Source organism: Cryptomeria japonica, chromosome 2 (assembly GCF_030272615.1).
Source record: "Cryptomeria japonica chromosome 2, Sugi_1.0, whole genome shotgun sequence".
Classification (NCBI taxonomy): domain Eukaryota; kingdom Viridiplantae; phylum Streptophyta; class Pinopsida; order Cupressales; family Cupressaceae; genus Cryptomeria; species Cryptomeria japonica.
In genome coordinates, this window is record NC_081406.1 from 549,847,525 (window position 1) to 549,867,015 (window position 19,491).

The 19,491-nt window shown below is 36.2% G+C and overlaps 1 protein-coding gene across 4 annotated transcripts in view; it reads right to left on the minus strand.

The window, feature by feature from the left end:
• The window catches only part of LOC131030358 (frataxin, mitochondrial), an 83,014-nt gene that overhangs the window by 10,687 nt on the left and 52,836 nt on the right, over nucleotides 1–19,491 (minus strand). For 3 of the 4 annotated variants that reach the window (XM_057961145.2, XM_057961143.2, XM_057961144.2), the window contains 2 exons: nucleotides 12,467–12,514; nucleotides 12,278–12,372 (listed from right to left, as the gene is read on the minus strand). In XM_057961145.2, the coding sequence (XP_057817128.2) occupies nucleotides 12,278–12,372; nucleotides 12,467–12,514 (143 nt within the window). The remainder of the gene's footprint in view (nucleotides 1–12,277; nucleotides 12,373–12,466; nucleotides 12,515–19,491) is intronic. The other variant, XM_057961146.2, reaches the window with a different exon arrangement.

The window sequence follows — 19,491 nt, forward strand, 5'->3', positions numbered from 1 at the left end:
CTAGGTGGAAGATGTAATTCTATGCTTGTGTGCTAGATGGAACTCTAAAGGTTTAGATTATGTATTCTCTTCTTCCCTAGTTAAGAGGGAGTGTTATTTGTAACTAGGTAAGATGGGTTCGGATTGCCTTAAGGCAACATCCGAACCCATATAGGACTGGGTCCTATCCTAAAGGGGTAACGTGCCCCCAAGTTGAGCCCAGCCCTATACCTTCACACCACCCTAAATACTCCACGCCACAATAAATAAATTGGCGCCAAAGAAGGAAGGCCGACTTGGACTTAATAAAGGTCAAGGTCTCATATAAATAAAAACAACTTGCAAATACAATTCATTCATTCATGAAATCAGCTAATTAGCTCTGCAAACAAGAGGTGCGAAATCACTAAAGAAGGTTGTACGAATTTATCCAAGGATTGGGTGAACTTGTCCAAGGATTGGGCGAACTTATTCAAGAGGATATACCATATAGGGCATTTTGGTGTAGTCTTGAAGCATGCAAAAAGGGCAGATCTGATATATAAAGATCAGATTCAGAAAAGCAAGCAAGTATTGTATTTATGCAATAAGAGTGAATACATAATCTGACCTGTGGGTCTTTAATGCTGGGTTTTTCCTCCTTGGAGGTTTTTTCCGCCATTGTTGCTGCACGAAAGGGTTTTTTTCTAGAGGTTTCCGTCATCATTACTGTATGGGAGGAATTTTTTCTGCCCTTTTCGAGTGTTCAAACCGTAATATTTTTGTACACAAGATTGCCTTTCGCTATTCGCCTAACCCTGTCTATGATTTATACAAGCCGCTCAAATAGCACACGACCTGCTCGATTGGGTTCAAGCTGATTTAAAGGATTTGTTTATTCTAGCAGGTAACTCCAGCCTACATAGCCTACCTATTTTATCTAGTGCGCTATAATGATATATTTATCTAGCAGCAGCGGCAGATAAAATACGAGTTCCGTTGGAGGCCCCAAGGGAGAGTAGTTCTACTTAGAGTTTAAGACATTTATATTTAAAGTTACATTTTTTAATATATTAATATAATAATATATATGTTTAAAATATTAAATTTAAAGTTAGATAGTTTAAAATTTATATTGAAAATTTAATGTTTTTTAATTTATAAATTATGATTTTAATTTTTATAGTCATTTTGTTTATTATACACATAATATATGTGATATTTTAAATTAATTTCTAATTTTATTATATGAACAAATCATATCTTTAAATCTATTTATCAATATTAAATTATTTTAATAAATTTGTGAATATATTATTTATATTTAAAAAAACCAAATAAATACAAGGCGAATTTATTTGAATATGGAATAATAAATTTTATGCCCTTGCCGAACTTGATCCAAATTTTATGATTGCCAAACTCGAATTCGAATTCGAACGCAGTGACTTAGCTCACAGGTGAAACATGGCAGCCCCGAAGTCGGGAGGAGTTTCAAGACCATCTCTCATCAAACGAGATTTTAAAGGAGCACTACTGGAGTCAAGGATCACTTCACTGTTGTAACATCCCCTTTTTGCTCGTTCTTGTTTTTGATGGTTTAGCCTATTATTTTGGCCCTCGTAGGCTAAAATAGATGGTTAGAGAATCCTGGTGGGCAGTTGGCAGAGTGTTCTCTTCTCCGGAACTCAATCTGGTTCAAAATCGGCCTTCGTTTGACTCAATTTCACACACTTACTATTTATAGTAAGTCAGTGGTTGATCGAGATGGACCCTAAATAGTTTTAGTAAGGTAGATGGATGCGTAGTGGATGTAGTGGTCAACTCCCTGGGTTAGAGGGAATCGAGAAATAATGAGTATTTATGGAGTTATGTTATTTTAATTATTAATTATGTTATTTTAATTATTAATAAAGTATATTAATAACTAATCATTAAAGGCATATTATAAAGTTAAAAAATCATTTTATATTCAATGGGGCCATGACCCTTCATTTACGTGACTTAAAGTGCAATTAATGGATTATTTTTTTGGAGGCCAAAATATTAAAGTATTTCATAAAGTTAATGTGCACACAAGTTATATTATTTTAAATGATATTAAAGCAAGGTTGCACGGGTACGGGGGTACATGGAGACTTTGGAGACTGGTGCTGGTACTAGTACGACTATTTTTTCAAAATAGGAGACGTGGGTACTTAGAGACACCAATTTCTTTTAAATATAATTTAATAATTTACAGAAATTCTGAAAATATAATGACATTGAACATTAAATATAATATAATAATTTAGTAATGGCTGTTGCAACGTTTTAAGAAACCCTTGTGACCTGCATTTGTTTTGAGCATTGTTTTTTTTCCGTTTGTACTACATTTTGATTATTTCGTTGCCTATGTTTTTTGTTTTTTTTTTAACATTAAGGTTTCCTTTTTTTTGTTTGGCTTGGAGACTGTGGGAGACGAGCGGATATGTTAGCAAGAAGTTTCCTCTCTATGGAGACGTTTCCAATCAAATTTCCGATGCGGGATACGTGTCCAAGTCTCTGGTACGAGTACCCAAGGGCTGGGTACATGTACCCATGCAACCTTGTATTAAAGTGCATTTATTATTCATGAATATGAGAGACCAAGTTTAAAGACTTATTATAAAGTTTTATGAAAAACCTAAAAGTGGATTTCAAAAGGGAATTAAAGGCACTTAAGAGTTGACATGATATAAAAAGTTTCAAAAAGCAAATTAAACTCATTATTGATGATCATTTCTTTTCTTTTGGGATTTGTGCGAGACCAAGGATTTCAGCAGATTTTCAATCTTTTGCAGACTTTGGAGAACGTTCACTCTTCATTGTCAGCATACTGAGGTTGTGAAATATCAGCTGAAGATTGCTTTAAGGGTTGGCTACATCCAGTAGTCATAATTGAGCTGTATTGGTGAAACATTTCAAGAGTTTACAGGGGTTTTAAGTGCAGATCAGAATTATTGAAGATAAATATCATTGAATATATCTATTGCTAGTTGTGCCTACTCTCTTTGGCACGTGGGAAATAAATTGTGCAGATCGGAGGTGAAAGTCTTAAAGAAATCTCAAGGGTTTGTGAGCAGTTTACAAAATATTAAAGAAGCATCCATTGAAGGCTACCTTTTGTGTTGTTATTCTGCTGCAAACTTTATACTTCATTCTGGCATCCATTTTAGAGCGTTTCAAGGTATCTTACCTGTGAGTTCATAATTAGTAACCTCCAAATTTTATGGATATTGTTGTTTTAGATAATAGGGGATATTTTATGAACTGGGTTGTCAATACTTTGTGAAAATAAAAAGTATCTAAGCTGATATAAAAATCTGGAATTTTCAGTTGTGTATTCCCTATGTATTGTTCAGTTTTTAAGTTGAAAATTATTATTGCAATATCTTCTATTTTGCTGCATTATATTGTTGTATCAAGCATTGCAGATATATCAAAAAAATTGCAAAAAAATTGCAAAACTTCGAACTCAGAAAATTATACGAGCAAAGGCAAGAAATCAAAAAATACAATTTCAATGCAAAAATTCAGTTTGGGAGAACAGGGGTTCCTACAACTGTGGGCTAATGTTGGAGATACCAACTTAGGCAAGATCGACATGAGGAAGTTCCAAGGGCCTCTCTACAAGAGTAAACCCTCTGAAATATCAAAGAAGATGGTTGAGAGCGGGATTGTGCAAGCAGCTGGCTTTCCTCCAACTATCTAGTGCAATGAGTTGATATTTGAATGATCCAAACACTACAATGCCAACACAAGACAAATATTAGCACCTGACGGCAAGGTCCTAACATTCTTATTAGAAGCCGCCATCAATGAGGCATTCAACATACCCGATCACAAGGACATGGTGTATATAAGAACAAGGAAGGAGTCCAAGCAATCTTTGATGATAATCCGGATAAGTGTTTAGGCATCATCAACAAGTATTGGATTTCAAATGCTAGATCTCATCCCTCCAAGATGCCCAACAAGCTTTACAGAATCGACTTCAAAGAGGAATACAGTGACTTGATCACCTTACTCAACTGGATCATGGGAAGTCCCCAAGCCTCCCCATTCGAGAATTGGATGTTTTATTACATGGAGGCAGCCACAGCAAGCGAAGAGAAGATCAATTGGGCAAGGATTCTAAGTAACAACATTGATCTACAGTTGACGAGATTAGAATGCACTAAACAGTTCTACACGAGTTCCTACATCATCCACTCACTTGCAAGGGCTTATGAGTATAAAGGATTGACACATAGAGGCCCAGTTGGAAATGGAGAAGGAGAGATAAAGGTGTGTGAATGCTACACATAGCTGCACTTCCACAATAAGGCACACTTCAAGAGGGTGAACGATGCTTTCTCCATGCACATAACAAGAACATTGCAAGGTGGCATCCATCAGAGGCTATCCCCGCAAGCAAAAGAATTAGTAGAGAAATATGGAGCTTGGTTCATTCAATATCCCAAGTTCACCTACATAAGAGTTCAAGGATGCTCATCTGTACCATAAAAGCTTCCACGGTATCCCACAGACAAAATGGTATTGTTCGAACTATTGAGACGATTGGTCACCTACGACAAGATTCAGAAGAACATGCATAAGGTTGGAATTTCCTTTCTTATCTCAATTGGACAATTAGTGGAAGTATGCCCATCAATACAAGCAGCCAAGAGATCATTAGAAGAGATTTTGAAGAATTGTTGCTTTGATGCTGTTGGTGACTTATTATTTTTGGATTATTTGCATGTTTCTTCATCCTTTTAAAAGAGAAAACTAAAAAAACAGATAGAATAGATTTGCGTAAGTGTTTTAAATGAATGTTCATAGTACTAGTATTTTGCTGATAGTCAAATACTTTGCGTGGTCAACTGAACTCCTTATTCAAGCTCAACTTCGATAGCTACTCACCCATTGATATGCATCACTTTGATGGTATCTATGTTGTTGGTAGTGATTTGAACATCCATAGCTTACCTTAGAAGATCACATTAGCTTTGTGGAGTTGTTCCTTGCATGTCAAAGCAAAGCCTAGTTGAATTTCAGTAAAGATTGTCCATTGTCCTTGCATTCCTAGCTTTAGTTTAGCTTTCCTCAACCCTCAATCCTTTTGCACCTTTTTATCAATCATCCATTAGTAGTAATAAGTATAGAGCCTCATTGCATATTATTTGAAAGTATAAAGTAGAATCATAGAGCCTTCCTTGTGTTTGAGATTCATCTCCTAAGAACAACTACATAAGTCCCCTTGGATTACCAGCAATCACATCGACCATTGAGCTTATCCACACATCAAGACCTGACATTTGGAACCTTGGAGTCACCTCATGTGATCACTTAGTTCAGCATTTGAGAGGATTTTGTTCAAGAGAGGATAAGACACCTTGGTATTTTATTCTGTATGTGAAGTGCATAAAAACACATCAACAAGAATGAATAAGATAACATATATAAAATACATACACCAGACCGAAGACTAATCTATAAGAAGATCATATGCAGATTTGTGATAGAAGTGGTGGTGTGTGCAAACAGAAGAATGGTGAGTGAAAAATATTCTAAATATAATATCATATGAAAAGGATAGAAGTTGTGGAAGACATATATCATGAAGAGGAAAGTTTTAAAAAGATTATTAACTGATGTAATTGTAAGGAATTAAGAAAGATTTGTTGGAGTAATGACCATTCACATGGTTGTATCTTTTTGAAGAGATGCGTCCTTTCATGGAGGGTGGGGAGTATGGAAATAAAAGAATATATTTAGGAGACTGGGTTATAGGTGTATTAGAAGAAGATAGTTGGAATACATACACCAAGAGGACTTGTGACCAGGTCTATAGCAGTTTCAAAGGTGATAAAAAGAACTCCAAAATTGAGTGGCAGACTTATAGTCATTTCATAGTATTTGAAGATCAAGCAGAAAGGGAGAACTATAGCATCAGTTGTGAAAAATCTATTTTATTATTACTCTAATCTTAAGGCTCAGTTGAGCAGCAGCAATTTATAACATTGAGGCATATATTTCAAGGATACAAATCAGAAGAAGCTATCAAGATAAGTTCTATCTTCCAAACTAGTCTTAGAATCTTAAGTTAGATATTATAATGAAATGTATTCAGTTTTGATAAAATTATATTTATTAATATATTACAACTCTCATTTTAAGTTAAAATTGTTGTCTCAAGACTAAATTAGGTAAATCCCAAAAGGAGGAAATTACAAAAGACAACACAAGAGGTGAACAAATGGAACAAGAATTTAGGGCCTTTATGGAACAAACAGTCCAAGCCTTACAAAACATAAATGCCACCATAATTACTCTTAGACCTAACCCAAAAAATGAGAGAAATGACACTCATAGCCAAACAAAAAGTGACAATAGAACAACCCTAGGATCAACCCCAAGAACCACAATGCCTCCCTTCATAACTAGGGGAGGGTCCTCAAGAGGAAATGAGGAAATTAACATACCCAATCCCAATATGAACAAACTTGCCGAAGTATACACAAAACTTGACCCTGAAGTCAAGAGAAGCATCCCATTCACAGTGTATTGTGAGGCAAGGCAAGAAGGAACCATAGAAAGGAAAGGATTCAACCTAATCAAGACTTACAACACAGGTAGGGAAATAGTCCATCACTACTTTTGATGGATCGAGAAAAATCACGGCCCATGCAAGGAGAAACTGGGTGGCACATGATTGGTGGCATCATGACCTAATCACCCAAGACCATCGAAGTATAAACACCTATGACGCCTTTAAGAAAAATCTCTTTGAAAGGCTTGACCAAACACATACCCAAAAACACTTCAAAGAACTAACAAGAATAAGGCAAAAGGGAACCCTTAAGGACTATATCATCGAATTCTAAAGGCTAGCAATTATGGTCCCCAAAATATCTGAGTGACTCACTTACCTATTCATAGAAGGATTATCGAATACACTCCATGGCCTAGTAAGTGCCTTCGACCCTACTACACGCCAGGAAGCAATCCTAAAAGCCACACGGCTTAACGCCAAAACAAGGGAAAAGGATCACTTTAATAAGATAGCACCAAAAGATAAGCACTCCTATGAGAAGGACAAGCGCAACAGAGCATACCTCTCCTATGATGATCGAGTAGAATTAAGGAAGAAAGGTCTATGTTTTGATAGCAAGAAGAAATGGGAATGAGGACACGCTTGTAAACAAGATGAAACGCAAGAGAAAAAGTTATGCTTTAAATGCAAAGACGTATGGAGGCCTAGACATATTTACAATCGAAGGGGCCTTAAAAGTAAACACTTGTGCTTCAAGTGCAAAGAGAAGTGGGAACTAGGACACGTGGAAAGGGCAGCCAAATACATATAATAGAGGCAACATCCAATGAAGAAGCATAAGGAAACCCAAACAAGAAAACGAAGTATGACAAAGGAGATCTTAAGAGCAGCCCATCAAAAGAAGGGGAGACAATTAACAAATGGAGCTTTTTGGAGGAACAAATCTAGTAATCACGACACCCTCATATTCCTAACATTCCCTCAATAAAAATTGTAATATGTCAACTCATAAGACCCCAAAGTTTCCTTGTCAAGTGAAGGAGCACCCTCTTCACTAGACATTACAAGGAAAAAAATGAATCAATGAATACATTCTAGTCAATAAGAAGGATCTAACGATACTTGTATTTGCGTCTGCATATATTCATGTGTATGCTCCATGTTTCATGTGTATACTCTATGTTTGGCATGACTACTATGTGAATACCTATGATTACTGTAAATATATTCCTATCATCATGAGATTTCTATTCTTGGTTAATACAAAATATGAGAAAAACTAGGGTGAACCAAAAGAGATGAATTTATTTAGAAAAATAGGAAAATATGATTTCTATTCCTAAAGATATCTCTTTTGAGGCAAATCAAGGGTGAACTTCCCATATCTTACGAAAAGGATTAGAAGCATGACACACACAAGGAAAATAGGAATATCTTATGAAGAGGTGTGGTTGGCAGCAAATGGACATATTCCACTCGAAGGGTCACGACATCGAAGGAAAGTCATAACCCTCCAAATCCAATGGAGGAGTATAAGAAGATCACGCCCAGCATACAGAAAGGCATCATCAAGGGAGAAGATATCAGATTCAGGCATAGGCAGTCCAACTCAGCATACAAAAACAGTATTACCTGCAATTTGGTATGGAAATGACAATGGCTAATGATATGGATGTTTAGCCAAAATTACCCTCTTTGAGACAATATAGAAAAATGTTCAAATATACTCTCTTATACATATATATTTGTATCATACATTCTTTTATATGGTAAATAAGGATAGTATTGCATAAACTTTATGTGTTTGATTAATGCTATCAATCATGGTTAAGAAATAAGGGGATAAAGGGAGGGGAAACAGTGATGAGGTCCTCTCCTAAGTACGCCTCCTCATGGTAGTGACCGAATGATCCCATGAGGCCAAGGGGAGATTCTTGAGACACCCTATTGCAATCGTCCTGACTTCCCTATCATGATTAGCCATGAGATTAAGGAATTCAATGTTGGCTTGATGATGATTGTAATGTACATTGATGAAACACTCACACCCACACACACATATGATTATATTGACTACCGGTGTAACTTCAATTATTTACACTGTCAACCGGTATACTTAGTGGTTAATCTCTAACCGGTACCTTGTGTTAACCGGTATGTGCCTAAGAGACAACCTGTGGTTATACTAAGTCGACATCAAGATGAAGATCAAGATGGAGACCAAGTGGAGATTCAAGGACAACGGTTCATATGTTTTACTCAAACCGGTATTTGATTGATCCAGCCAGTATTTGGTAATTTTGTGATGAGTTACCACATTTCGTGATGAGTTACTAGCACCGACTGCTTGGCAGTAATTTTTGTGATGAGTTATGATCACTTGTCCAAATACACTACACCTAGGATTTCTTAAGGCCAACATGAAATCATAAGGTCTATATATTGACATCGCAATGAATTATTTGATATAAGTGAAAGTGTTATGTTATGTACGAAGGGAAAAAGAGTTAAGCTGCAGAGTATGCAGAAGAGCAGTGTTGAATATGTTTAGAAGGATCTGATCAAGCAACTATTGTGCTACTCATAATAGATCAAACCAATCCTGTTGTTTTCTAACAACTACAACAAAATCAAATCCCCTAACTGGGTAAGCTCTAACAAGCTTAAATGTATAAATCCTTTAAGAGGGTGATCCATTAGTTTGGATTCAGAAATCCTCCACCAAGGTTACTCCTAACAGGGTATAAGCTTCTAATCAAACTTTGGGATCTCTAACAAGATTCGCTCCTAGCAGAGCACTTTGTAGACCTTAACCGGTCAGTTATCTATTACTGCAGATAGTTAACTTGTGAGTTCCATCTCACTGTGGTTTTTACCTATTTGGGTTTTCCACGTACAAACACTTGTGTTATGGTGTGGATGCTTTACTTTTTGTGGATGTTGTTATATCATTTCGGATTGCATGCATTGTGTTTAAAAGCTTTGTTAAGTTCATCTACCGGTTAGTGTTTGAAGTAGTTTTATTTTTGGTGTCACAGTTGTTATTAAAAATGTATATAAAACAGGTACAACAAAAGGTAAGAAAGGAAGAACTCCGTCTTATTTTTATTACCTATTGTATATGAGTTTGCAATCAAGACAAAGGGTGTAATTCTGGAGCACATTGTATCAGTTTGTTATACAGAAGAATTTATCAATGTTTGCGAGAGATTGAAGTGTTCTCTTTGAAAAGGAACAAGATCAGACATTGCTGTCTTAAAAAAGGGTTTGAGAAGTAACATCTGTATTCAATACCTGTTAGACACAATTGCTATTAAAAATGTATATAAAACAAGTACAACAAAAGGTAAGAAAGGAAGAACTCCGTCTTATTTTTATTACCAACCGTATATGAGTTTGCAATCAAGAGATGGTGTAATTCTGGAGCACGTTGTATCAGTTTGTTATACGGAAGAATTTATCAGATGTTTGTGAGAGATTGAAGTGTTCTCTTCGAAAAGGAACAAGATCAGACATTGCTGTCTTAAAAAAGGGTTTGAGGAGTTTAACAGTTTCAGTTGAGGTTTAACTAATTTTTGTTTGTTTGTGAAAACGCAAAGCAATCAATGGTAAGATGCATCAATGGTAATTAGTGGTCAGTTAAAACTAACTACTGACAGTTGTCCAACTGCTCACAGTTATAACTATCTTCCTTGAACCGATTCGAATACTTTTATATACACCTTGTTTTGTGTGTTGGGAATGCTGAAGAGACACATCACGTGGATGATGTTATGTATCTAGGCTGAGAAATATAAAGTTTGGATGCTTGCCGAGGAAGTTGATTTTGAGAGTAAGAGGTATTGATTTGATGGTGATGTGAGAGTAATTCAAGTCAGATATATGTTAAAAAGTATCTTGTAAATGAAGCCTTGGTCTTCATAGAGCAAAGGTTGCATGCAGGGCTGTTGAATGCATGAGACAAGTTTGTGGTAACCCAGACTTGCAGGTATAAGGGTGATAATCTATTTAATGACCATTGATTTCATGGTAAAATTCTAATAAGAACAGTGTTACAAACTTGAACATCGTTTATTTTCTAATCAATGGGACTTTGAACAAGTGTTTTATCTACTGGTTGTGAACAGCAGATTGTTTTCAAAGTTGTTGTGGTTCTGTGCAGTTAATCAGTATACAGAGAGGCCTTTTGGTGGTAGACTGGTGTTGAACTATATCCAATATTTTCAGATTAATAACTCTGTTGCATTGAGCAGTATCTTCAGAATATCCAGGGTTATATTAATATTTCAGAATATATTACAGACTGATCATCTTGCCTTCACTGTTTCGTTCAAAGATATAATATTATTCAATTGTTAAAGTCTGTGTGTTTAAAGTTTGTAAGGTCTGATATATTTGGTGGTCTCTTGTAATTAATTCTCTCTGAAGGAGGTGCTTTGAGGGTGTGGAGTTGATGCTTTTGTAAACTGTGTTGAGAAATTATCTAAGAGTTGTTGCTCTTATACTGAAAGATTTGGTGGGTTGGTGCCCTCAGAGAATTGTAATCAGTTTACTTGTGAGGCCGGATTAGGACAGTAGATCCTAGCAGCATCTCACCGTGGTTTTCCCACATTGGGTTTCCACGAAAAATCTTGTGTTGTGCTTATGCTGTTGCATCTTTCAAATCTTTCAATTTTCAGATTAAAGCTTAGTAAAAGTTTTAAATTGTTAAAAAGGATTAAAGTTTTTATACTACTGATTCAACCCCCTCCCCCCACCCTCTTAGTAGTACTTCTGTGTTCTACAAAAGAATGTCGATGCCCGAGGCATGTTTTGCCCTTTTCTATGAGCTTGGAAGTTAGCTCAAGTTATCATTCTCCAACCCCCTCTTCATTTTTCCATTCTAAGAAGTTGCTTGGCTCATCTTAGGGTTTGGTCATAAAAGTAGCCTAAGAGAGGGGGAGGCAACATGGCATGAAAATGCACTAGTGCGACATCAAAAAGGATCAACTTTTATAAACATGCACTAAGAGGGTTGAACGCACTCCAATAGGAATGAAGACATGTCAACATACAATGGTCCCCAAAGTCAAGCAAGACTCAAGGGGAGATAGTGGATTCCATGCAACACTAGATCGCACTAGCACAACTTAGGAATACTCATGGATTGAGGAGGCATGCTATGAAGGATGAATGTGCAAGAATAAGGAAACTCCATGTGGACACGAGCGGGGACCACCACATAAGTGCATATGAAAAGAAGTCTAAGACATGACAATAAATGGCTCAACAAGTTAGTAGGATATAGGGGCCGGTGAAAGAACTAAGCCTGATACATAATGCTATGACTTAAGGGTGCTTGATGGGCTAAACCAACCAATGATGAAATATAACATTAGGGCACAAACTATACGCCAAGGGTTTAGTGTTTTAGGCCAAACAAATAAACCCTTAGAAAACTACACTGAAACCCTAAGAAACTACCAATTTCAACATAGTGATCTTCTCTTACATGCACCTCAGTCTAGGAGTTTTTTTCTGGAATGAGAATTTACAAGAAAATTGAAGATTTCAAAACTCAATGCAAAACATAACTGCTGATCTAGTCAGTTGAATAAAAGACAAAAGAAAATTTACAGAAATGTCGAGGATAGAAAAACAGCATCAATAAACCAATAAATGCATATATGCACACATATCATTGGAAATATAAGCTTCCCATAACTAGATCACTTTTTTTCACTTCTTATTCTATGCATAAGCTTGGATGTCATTCAATACCTCACAGGAGATGATAGCCATATTTGCCTATTTGGTGTTTGCTTGTTTATAACGTAAGTGCCAAGATTCCCAAGCTTCACTGTTAAAACTCCACTCTGTAATAACACATCAAAGATGAAGTCAGTATTAATCTTTTAAAATATTAAACAAAATAATAACTCTCATTGAAATGAACCAACATATTCTTACAGCATAATCCATGTCAAAACCGTCAATCTGAATGTCATCTCCATAATCCTAGAAAAAACAAGCTTGAACTAGTGAGAAGGAAGTGAAAGTGAAATTTTGATAGTTACAAAATGAACAAGAAACTATTATGCAGTTTATTTAAATAGGACATCTAATTCTAGCTTAGCAGCAGCAAAATAGTTTGAGCATGTCAGGTGTTTTACAATTCTGCAGATGCACATGGCACACAGATATTGAATATTTAGCATATGCAGGTACATGAACATTAATTACATTATTACACCATAGCGAGATTTTGCATTAAGTATATACAAATTATACAGAACTGTACAAGTGGATTGTTGATACAGCACAAAAACATGATATCATTTCTTATTTTGAAATTTATATTAACATTTACCTCCCTCTCATCCAATAATGCTATAAAATTGAACTCCTAAACATTGACCATGCTAGCTTTTACATAAATTGAACATGTAAAAGGAGAACAGATCTAAGAAATGTGCATGCTCACTAAATCAAAGTAAGTTGAACACTTATTGGTCAAAGTTATTAAAGTAATATTGTAATATTTAGCTTATAATGGTCATTTAAGTCGTTTAGTTAGTTTTTAGTAACTTTCTATTCTGTAAGTCAGTCGGAATTTAGAATCTTTCTATTTTGTCTTTAGTTCTCAATCATTTCCGTTATGGAAAGATCTTTTGTAATTACTTATAAAAGGAGAATTCCTTCCTTTGTTAACAACAATCAATTATTATTTTATGGTATCAGAGCATAGGTTCTTTTTTTGGCAAATTTTTTAATAAAAAAAATCATGGTCCATACACCTAAAAATTTCAAGGAAAATTCTAGAAGCTTTTTGATTGGTTTTTTTAAATAAAATCATGGGGTTTTTTTGGCGGTTTTTTTATAGAATAAAATTTGTGGTTTTTCTACTGGAGATCGAGGGTTTTTACTGGCAAAGTTTTTGAAGGTTTTATGGTCCGCGTGTTTGCTGCATTGGCAGGGTTTTACCCTGTTTCTTTTGACAATGGTTTTTCAGCTGCCATTCATGAAGGGTTTCAGGCTGATTTTTTTGCATGAATTTTTCATCAAATTCATAGGTATCAGTTTTTCGCAACGTTTTGAGGTTGTGCCTAGGGTTTCTAGGGTGAACAACATTCCTGCAAAAATACTGAGCTTTTGCGTGATTTTTTTACAAATCATGGGTGTTGCTATTATTCTCCAAAACAGTGGAGGGTTTTTGACCTGACTTTTTTGATGATTTATGGCAAACTCGGGAATTTTCAGAACTGTGAAGGTTTAGATTGATTTTCCAAAAAATTGTGCGTATTCATAATTGTTTGCTCAAGTTTTTAAAAAACAAATCGTGGGTTTCAATTTTTTTTTTCGATTTTTTATCAACAAAAATTGAAGGTATTTGAGAAGTTTTTTTATCTCTTTTTCTATGTCTCTAGATAGCAGGAAAGTGTCACTATTGTGGGAAACTTGGTCATATGAAAAAGTTCTATAGAAAGCAATTGGCTCATCAAAAATCCAACCAAGGAGGGTCTCAACAACAGGCTCATATTGCAGAGCATTCAATGGAGAAAGCCTTCTATGCATTCATGGCCAAAAGACCAGCAGATCATAACAAGTCTTCTGCATGGTAGTTAGTAGAATGACCATTAAGGGAGGGTATTAAAGTAATTTTGTAATATTTGGGGTATTAAAGTAATATTGTAATATTTAGCTTATAATGGTCATTTAAGTTGTTTCGTTAGTTTTTAGTAACTTCCTATTTTGTAAGCCAATCAGTTAGTATTTAGAATCTTTCTATTTTGTCTTTAGTTCTTGATCATTTCCATTATGGAAAGATCTTTTGTAATTGCTTATAAAAGGAGTATTCATCTCCTTTGTTAACAACAATCAATTATTATTTCAAAAGCATGTTACAAAATGAAGAGAAAACAAACACGTGTATGCAGATTACAAAAACAATGAATGTATGCTCAAATGAGAACCTATAAATGCAAACCCAACCATAATTAAAAATATCACACAATGAGGTTTACGAGGAAATATGGAAAACGATAAAACCAAAACAAAATGGAAATAAATGCTCTAGAAAAATGTAGTAAGAAATAAAGATTCAATTTGAAAGTATGTCACGATATAGTACAAAGATTAGTCATAATATAGTACAGAGAAGAGTCTAGTGGCTGTGACTGAATGATAAAGATGGATCATTACCACAATGGGTTCAATCCCTCCATTAACAGTGGGCAAGCTCTTGTTGCATCAATGTAGCGAACAGGAAGTACAAGCTATGTGTGCTTGGGGTTCAGGGCCCCATTTCTGTCCTTCGGGCAGAGGAGCCGATAAACCCTCATTGACCAATTAATATATATATTTCAGAGAACAAACCAAACACAGAAAGTAAAATAATGACAGGATTAGATTCACAACTACCAGGATCTTAAAACTGGAATATAATAATGTACATCAATTGAAACAAAGGCATTAGTACTATAAAGCTAAAATATTTAATCTAAAGACACCAAATAACATGATTATCTAAATGTTATATAATTGGGCTCATTTTACATTGTTTGACATTAAACTAAAATGTACATTTCAAAGCAATCATCACACTGAAAACATAGTACTAATTCCTAGGCATATAGATTCAATAGGTCAAATTTCTGAATGTATCTAGGTAATGAAAATTACGTAAATTATTAATACATACAAAATTTCTCAGGTAGCAAAGAATACCACTCATTTACTAAACGTTAGCATGCATTGACCAAATTATTGATCCCATGATGCACTCAACCCATCGAACTTTACAGGTTGATAATAGCTTATTTGAGTTTGGCATTTTGCATCTTTGTTAAACTACCTACACACCTCCAAAATCTGTGTTAAATCTGAGAAATTTTCTTCAGAGAATCCCATAATAAAACATAAAAACAACTAACAAAAACATATTCAGATTCTTTGATCTCATGTATACATTTTGTCATTTTGATATTTTCTACTCACATTTATAAAAGATGCAATGGCTAGCCCACAAAAAAGTGAAACCATATTATGGGGCTAGCACGCATGCTTGAGTGGACCTAAAGGTGAAGATCCAATGTTTCTGTTTCTAACACTAGATCAATTCAGCAAGGAGTACAGTATGTAGCAATGTGCATCTCATAGTCTAAGCATAGTCAGGCACACATGGAAGGCTATCCATTAAACAATGTGGCTTTTGACAGTTCACTCATCTGTCACATGCATTCCATTCCTGTCCACTTGCACAGCCACACATCTCAGATGGTGGAGAATGCAGGATATTTTGAGGATGGGGTCACGAAACACAGGAAATCCCTTGCAAGGCCACAGAATAATGGCAACACCCTGTTGTAGATGTCTTTTCTTTTAACTCTTCAAACAAGCTTCTACTTCTTGTCTTACATCACAAATTTAATGCCCCCCTTGTTCTCGCTTTATTAATCAGGACATGCTATGCACCTCATAATCATTACATTAATCAATTAATCACATGGGTATCAAAAATATTATAAACTGGCCATTGAGGGCATGGTGTGGTGGCATCAAAAATACTATAACCTAGCCATTAAGGGCATTGTTCAATGGTTAAAACTTGGCATTGTTGTTAATGTTACTCTAATAGTTGAACTACTCGCGACTCGGCTCGACTCGCCAAGCCCCTGAGAAAAACACTCGGCGAAAACTCAGAAAAACTCAGCAACGTAAAAACACGCTTAATTTCAATAAAAAATACATTTTTTTTTCAAAATTTAATGAGAAGATGCATCCAATGAGTCAATAAATGATAACACAAAAGAAACAAGCTGATTCTAGATATATTTAAATGCAAAGTGTCTACAAAATCGCATCCTCATGAGAAATGCTGATGGCTGGAAGCAAAATAGTAAATAGTTTTTGTAAAACCAAATGTAAATACAACTTCCTCTTCCCAGCTCTAGCTATAACTAGTTTCAAACTTTGGTCATATTTGAAATTTCATCATTCATACTCATAGTTTCAAACTTTCAACTCAAAAATGTATAATACCAGGATTTCTTCAATGCTAATTATGTTGTTATATGGAGCCTAATCAGACTCAGAGGTTAAATTTTCCCTACTTCCATTAGCGTAGTTTCCCCCTATATTTTTCAACGGTGGTTTGGGGGCAGCGCCCCCAAGTTGGGGTCAAGGGGCATCATCGAAGGATCCTGAAATTTGACTAAGTCTGGAAATTGAAGAATCCTCCAAAAACTAGATTTTGCATTATAACTCCTGGAGGTCCGAAACCACTCTCAAACATCCTGATAGTATATATGGAATATAACTTGAAGTCACTTATACTTAAATGTTATATTCCATATATGAATCCTGACGGAGAGACCAAATTTTTTCACATGTTTGGGCCTCTTTTTTTAGTCTACCCGAATTTTTGCTGCGAGTTAAAGTCAAAAAAACTCGTAGAGCTCAAAAACTCGGCGAGTAAGTGTGTCATCTACGGTTACTCTTGTCATTTTATGGCACACTTGGTCCATCAGTAAGAACCGATCAGAGATATGTTCTATGGACAAGCGCTGCCTCAATTGATCAAAGAGAAAACAATGGAATCATGAAGTGTGAAGTGTCGTCTTGTCAGACATAAGTTCCCAAGTCTTCTCTTCCCCGGAACTCCGGAACCCTAAAGTTCCCAAGTTCCTAAGTCTTCTTTTCCTCGGAACCCCGAGGTTCCCAAGTTCCTAAGTCTTCCCTTCCTTGACCCCGGAACTCCGAAACCCCGAAGTTCCTAAGTCTTCCCTTCCTTGCCCCCAGAACTCTGGAACCCCTAAATCACTAAGTCCTTGTCTCCCCAACTTCGGGAACCCGAGTTTCTGAAGTCTTCCCAACTTCAAGAACCCGAGTTTCCGAAGTCTTCCCAAACTTCGAGAACCCGAGTTTCCAAAGTCTTCCCAACTTTGGAAACCCAGATTTCCCAAGTCTTCCCAACTTTGGAAACCCAGATTTCCCAAGTCTTCTGACTTTCGACGGCTTGCAGCACTTCTAGATGGCGTGATCGACACTCAAAGCTCTTAATGCTCCACCAACTCTTGCGACTTGTACACTTTCTTTCATGGAGCTACAAGGGTGCATTTAATGATTTTTTGCAGGATTTCCAACAAGTGGAGTACAAGGCCATGCTTATTTGTGGTTACTTATGTCATGCCTGCATACTCTAACTTTGGAAATGTCAGGCAATCCACCTTCTAAAAGTACCTTTCTTCTTCTGATTGCCTTGTCAGGGTATGGTCGGGTTGCTTGCATGTACACCATGTCAGGTGCATGCACTTCCCTGCATTCCCTAACTGGCATTCCTCTGCACACACAAGGGTCAAGGCTTCTCTCCTTGACCAATGGTTTCTCCTATGCGACCAATTTTCTATATAAACGTTGTTAAGCCTCATTGTAAAGGGTTCTCTCCCTACTGGTTTGAGCTATTCTATGCTCTTTCACTTCTCTTGAAGATTTGTATTTATCTTGCTATTCTGCAACTGTAAGTTTGGCCATTGGCCTCATAATGTATTTCAGTTGATTCTTCAATCCATTTCGAGTGGGGAGAGAAACATCTCTTATCTTCGTGCATCACCTCCTTTCATTTTAAGCATTTCTCTCTTCCCTTTTCCTCTGCAAGTTCTTAGGATAGGTTTAGAAGTAAAATTTGGAATGTTGAGTTGGTTAAACACCTGCACTTGGATTGAGAAGGAAGTCGGCCTTTTCCAGAGATTCAAGTCCCTTGCGCAAGGTCCCACACTTCGTGGTTGTTTCCATGTTTCACAAGGTTGTTGAGTTGATAGCTCAACAAGGGTGCAAGCTTTTGTGACAATAGTTACCAAGGTTCAAAGCCCCATTGAACTGTTGAGCACACGAGCTTTGTGATCCTGATGGGTTGTTGAGCTTGCAGGCTTTGTGATGTTTGCATTTATTTAAGGGATAAGGTCCCCATTTGTGTCCTCAACCAACTTGGGCCAGACAAAAACTACTAAGGTCAATCCAAAAAATTTATAAAATAAATCTATGTTACAAGATGGCAAAAGAAAAAGGCAAAGAACACTGCAAATTACAAGTTCCATGAATAGTTTGTGGAAAAAATAACCAATGCGGTTTTATGTTCAAAATAAACGCCACCACTAAAGAGCTCAAGTCTCATAGTATGGATAGAAAAAGGAGAAACCACTTGCCTAAGGTCAAGGTAAAAGAAGCACAAAGGCACACTCAAGGAAGATAATGAGAAATTTTATTTGACCATGTGTAAAGGTAACAATTGTTTCCATTGCAAAATATGATGATATTAGGATAGCAAGTGTTGGAGGCTTCATCTGGAACTTCAACCAGAGCATGGTCAAAGCAAGAAAGAGTGGCCACTTGGGCAAGAGAAGCAAAACAAAACACCCAGTGATAAAAGAAACAACCATTTCATGAGTTTACACCACCAAAGTATGGTAAGGGATTGCCTTAAGATGCTTGGATCCAATACTTGCTTACTTTGCATAAGAGACAAAAGGGTGTTGTTGTCATATGTGAACATATATGGTCGCATCCTAAGTTTCTTTTGTCAGTTATAAACTAACTCCACATGGTTGTGCAAGAAAGGAGGAGTTTCCACTAGCTAATTGGCGACAATGAGGAAGTCCGCGTGTGAGTAAGCAAGGACAAGAAGACGAAATGTACGAGATAATGTATTTCAGCCCTCACATTTGTTGAGAAAAATAATGAAGGTACAGTTTCATTGTTGTCAGTAGCAAGCATGGGTAATGTAACTCATAGTTACATGGGAGCATCATTTTTCTAGCAACAACAAATCATGAAAGACCAACATGGTCAGCTTGCAAGAATTTATTTTCATATTGTAGCAATGTATGGGATTCAGAAAGAGAAAGTGCAGCTTTGTTCCATTTGCATGAGCAAACAAGGAATGAAGCATGTAAAAGCTAAGTTACCAGTTTGGGTTCAAGCATGCAAACCCGGTTTGT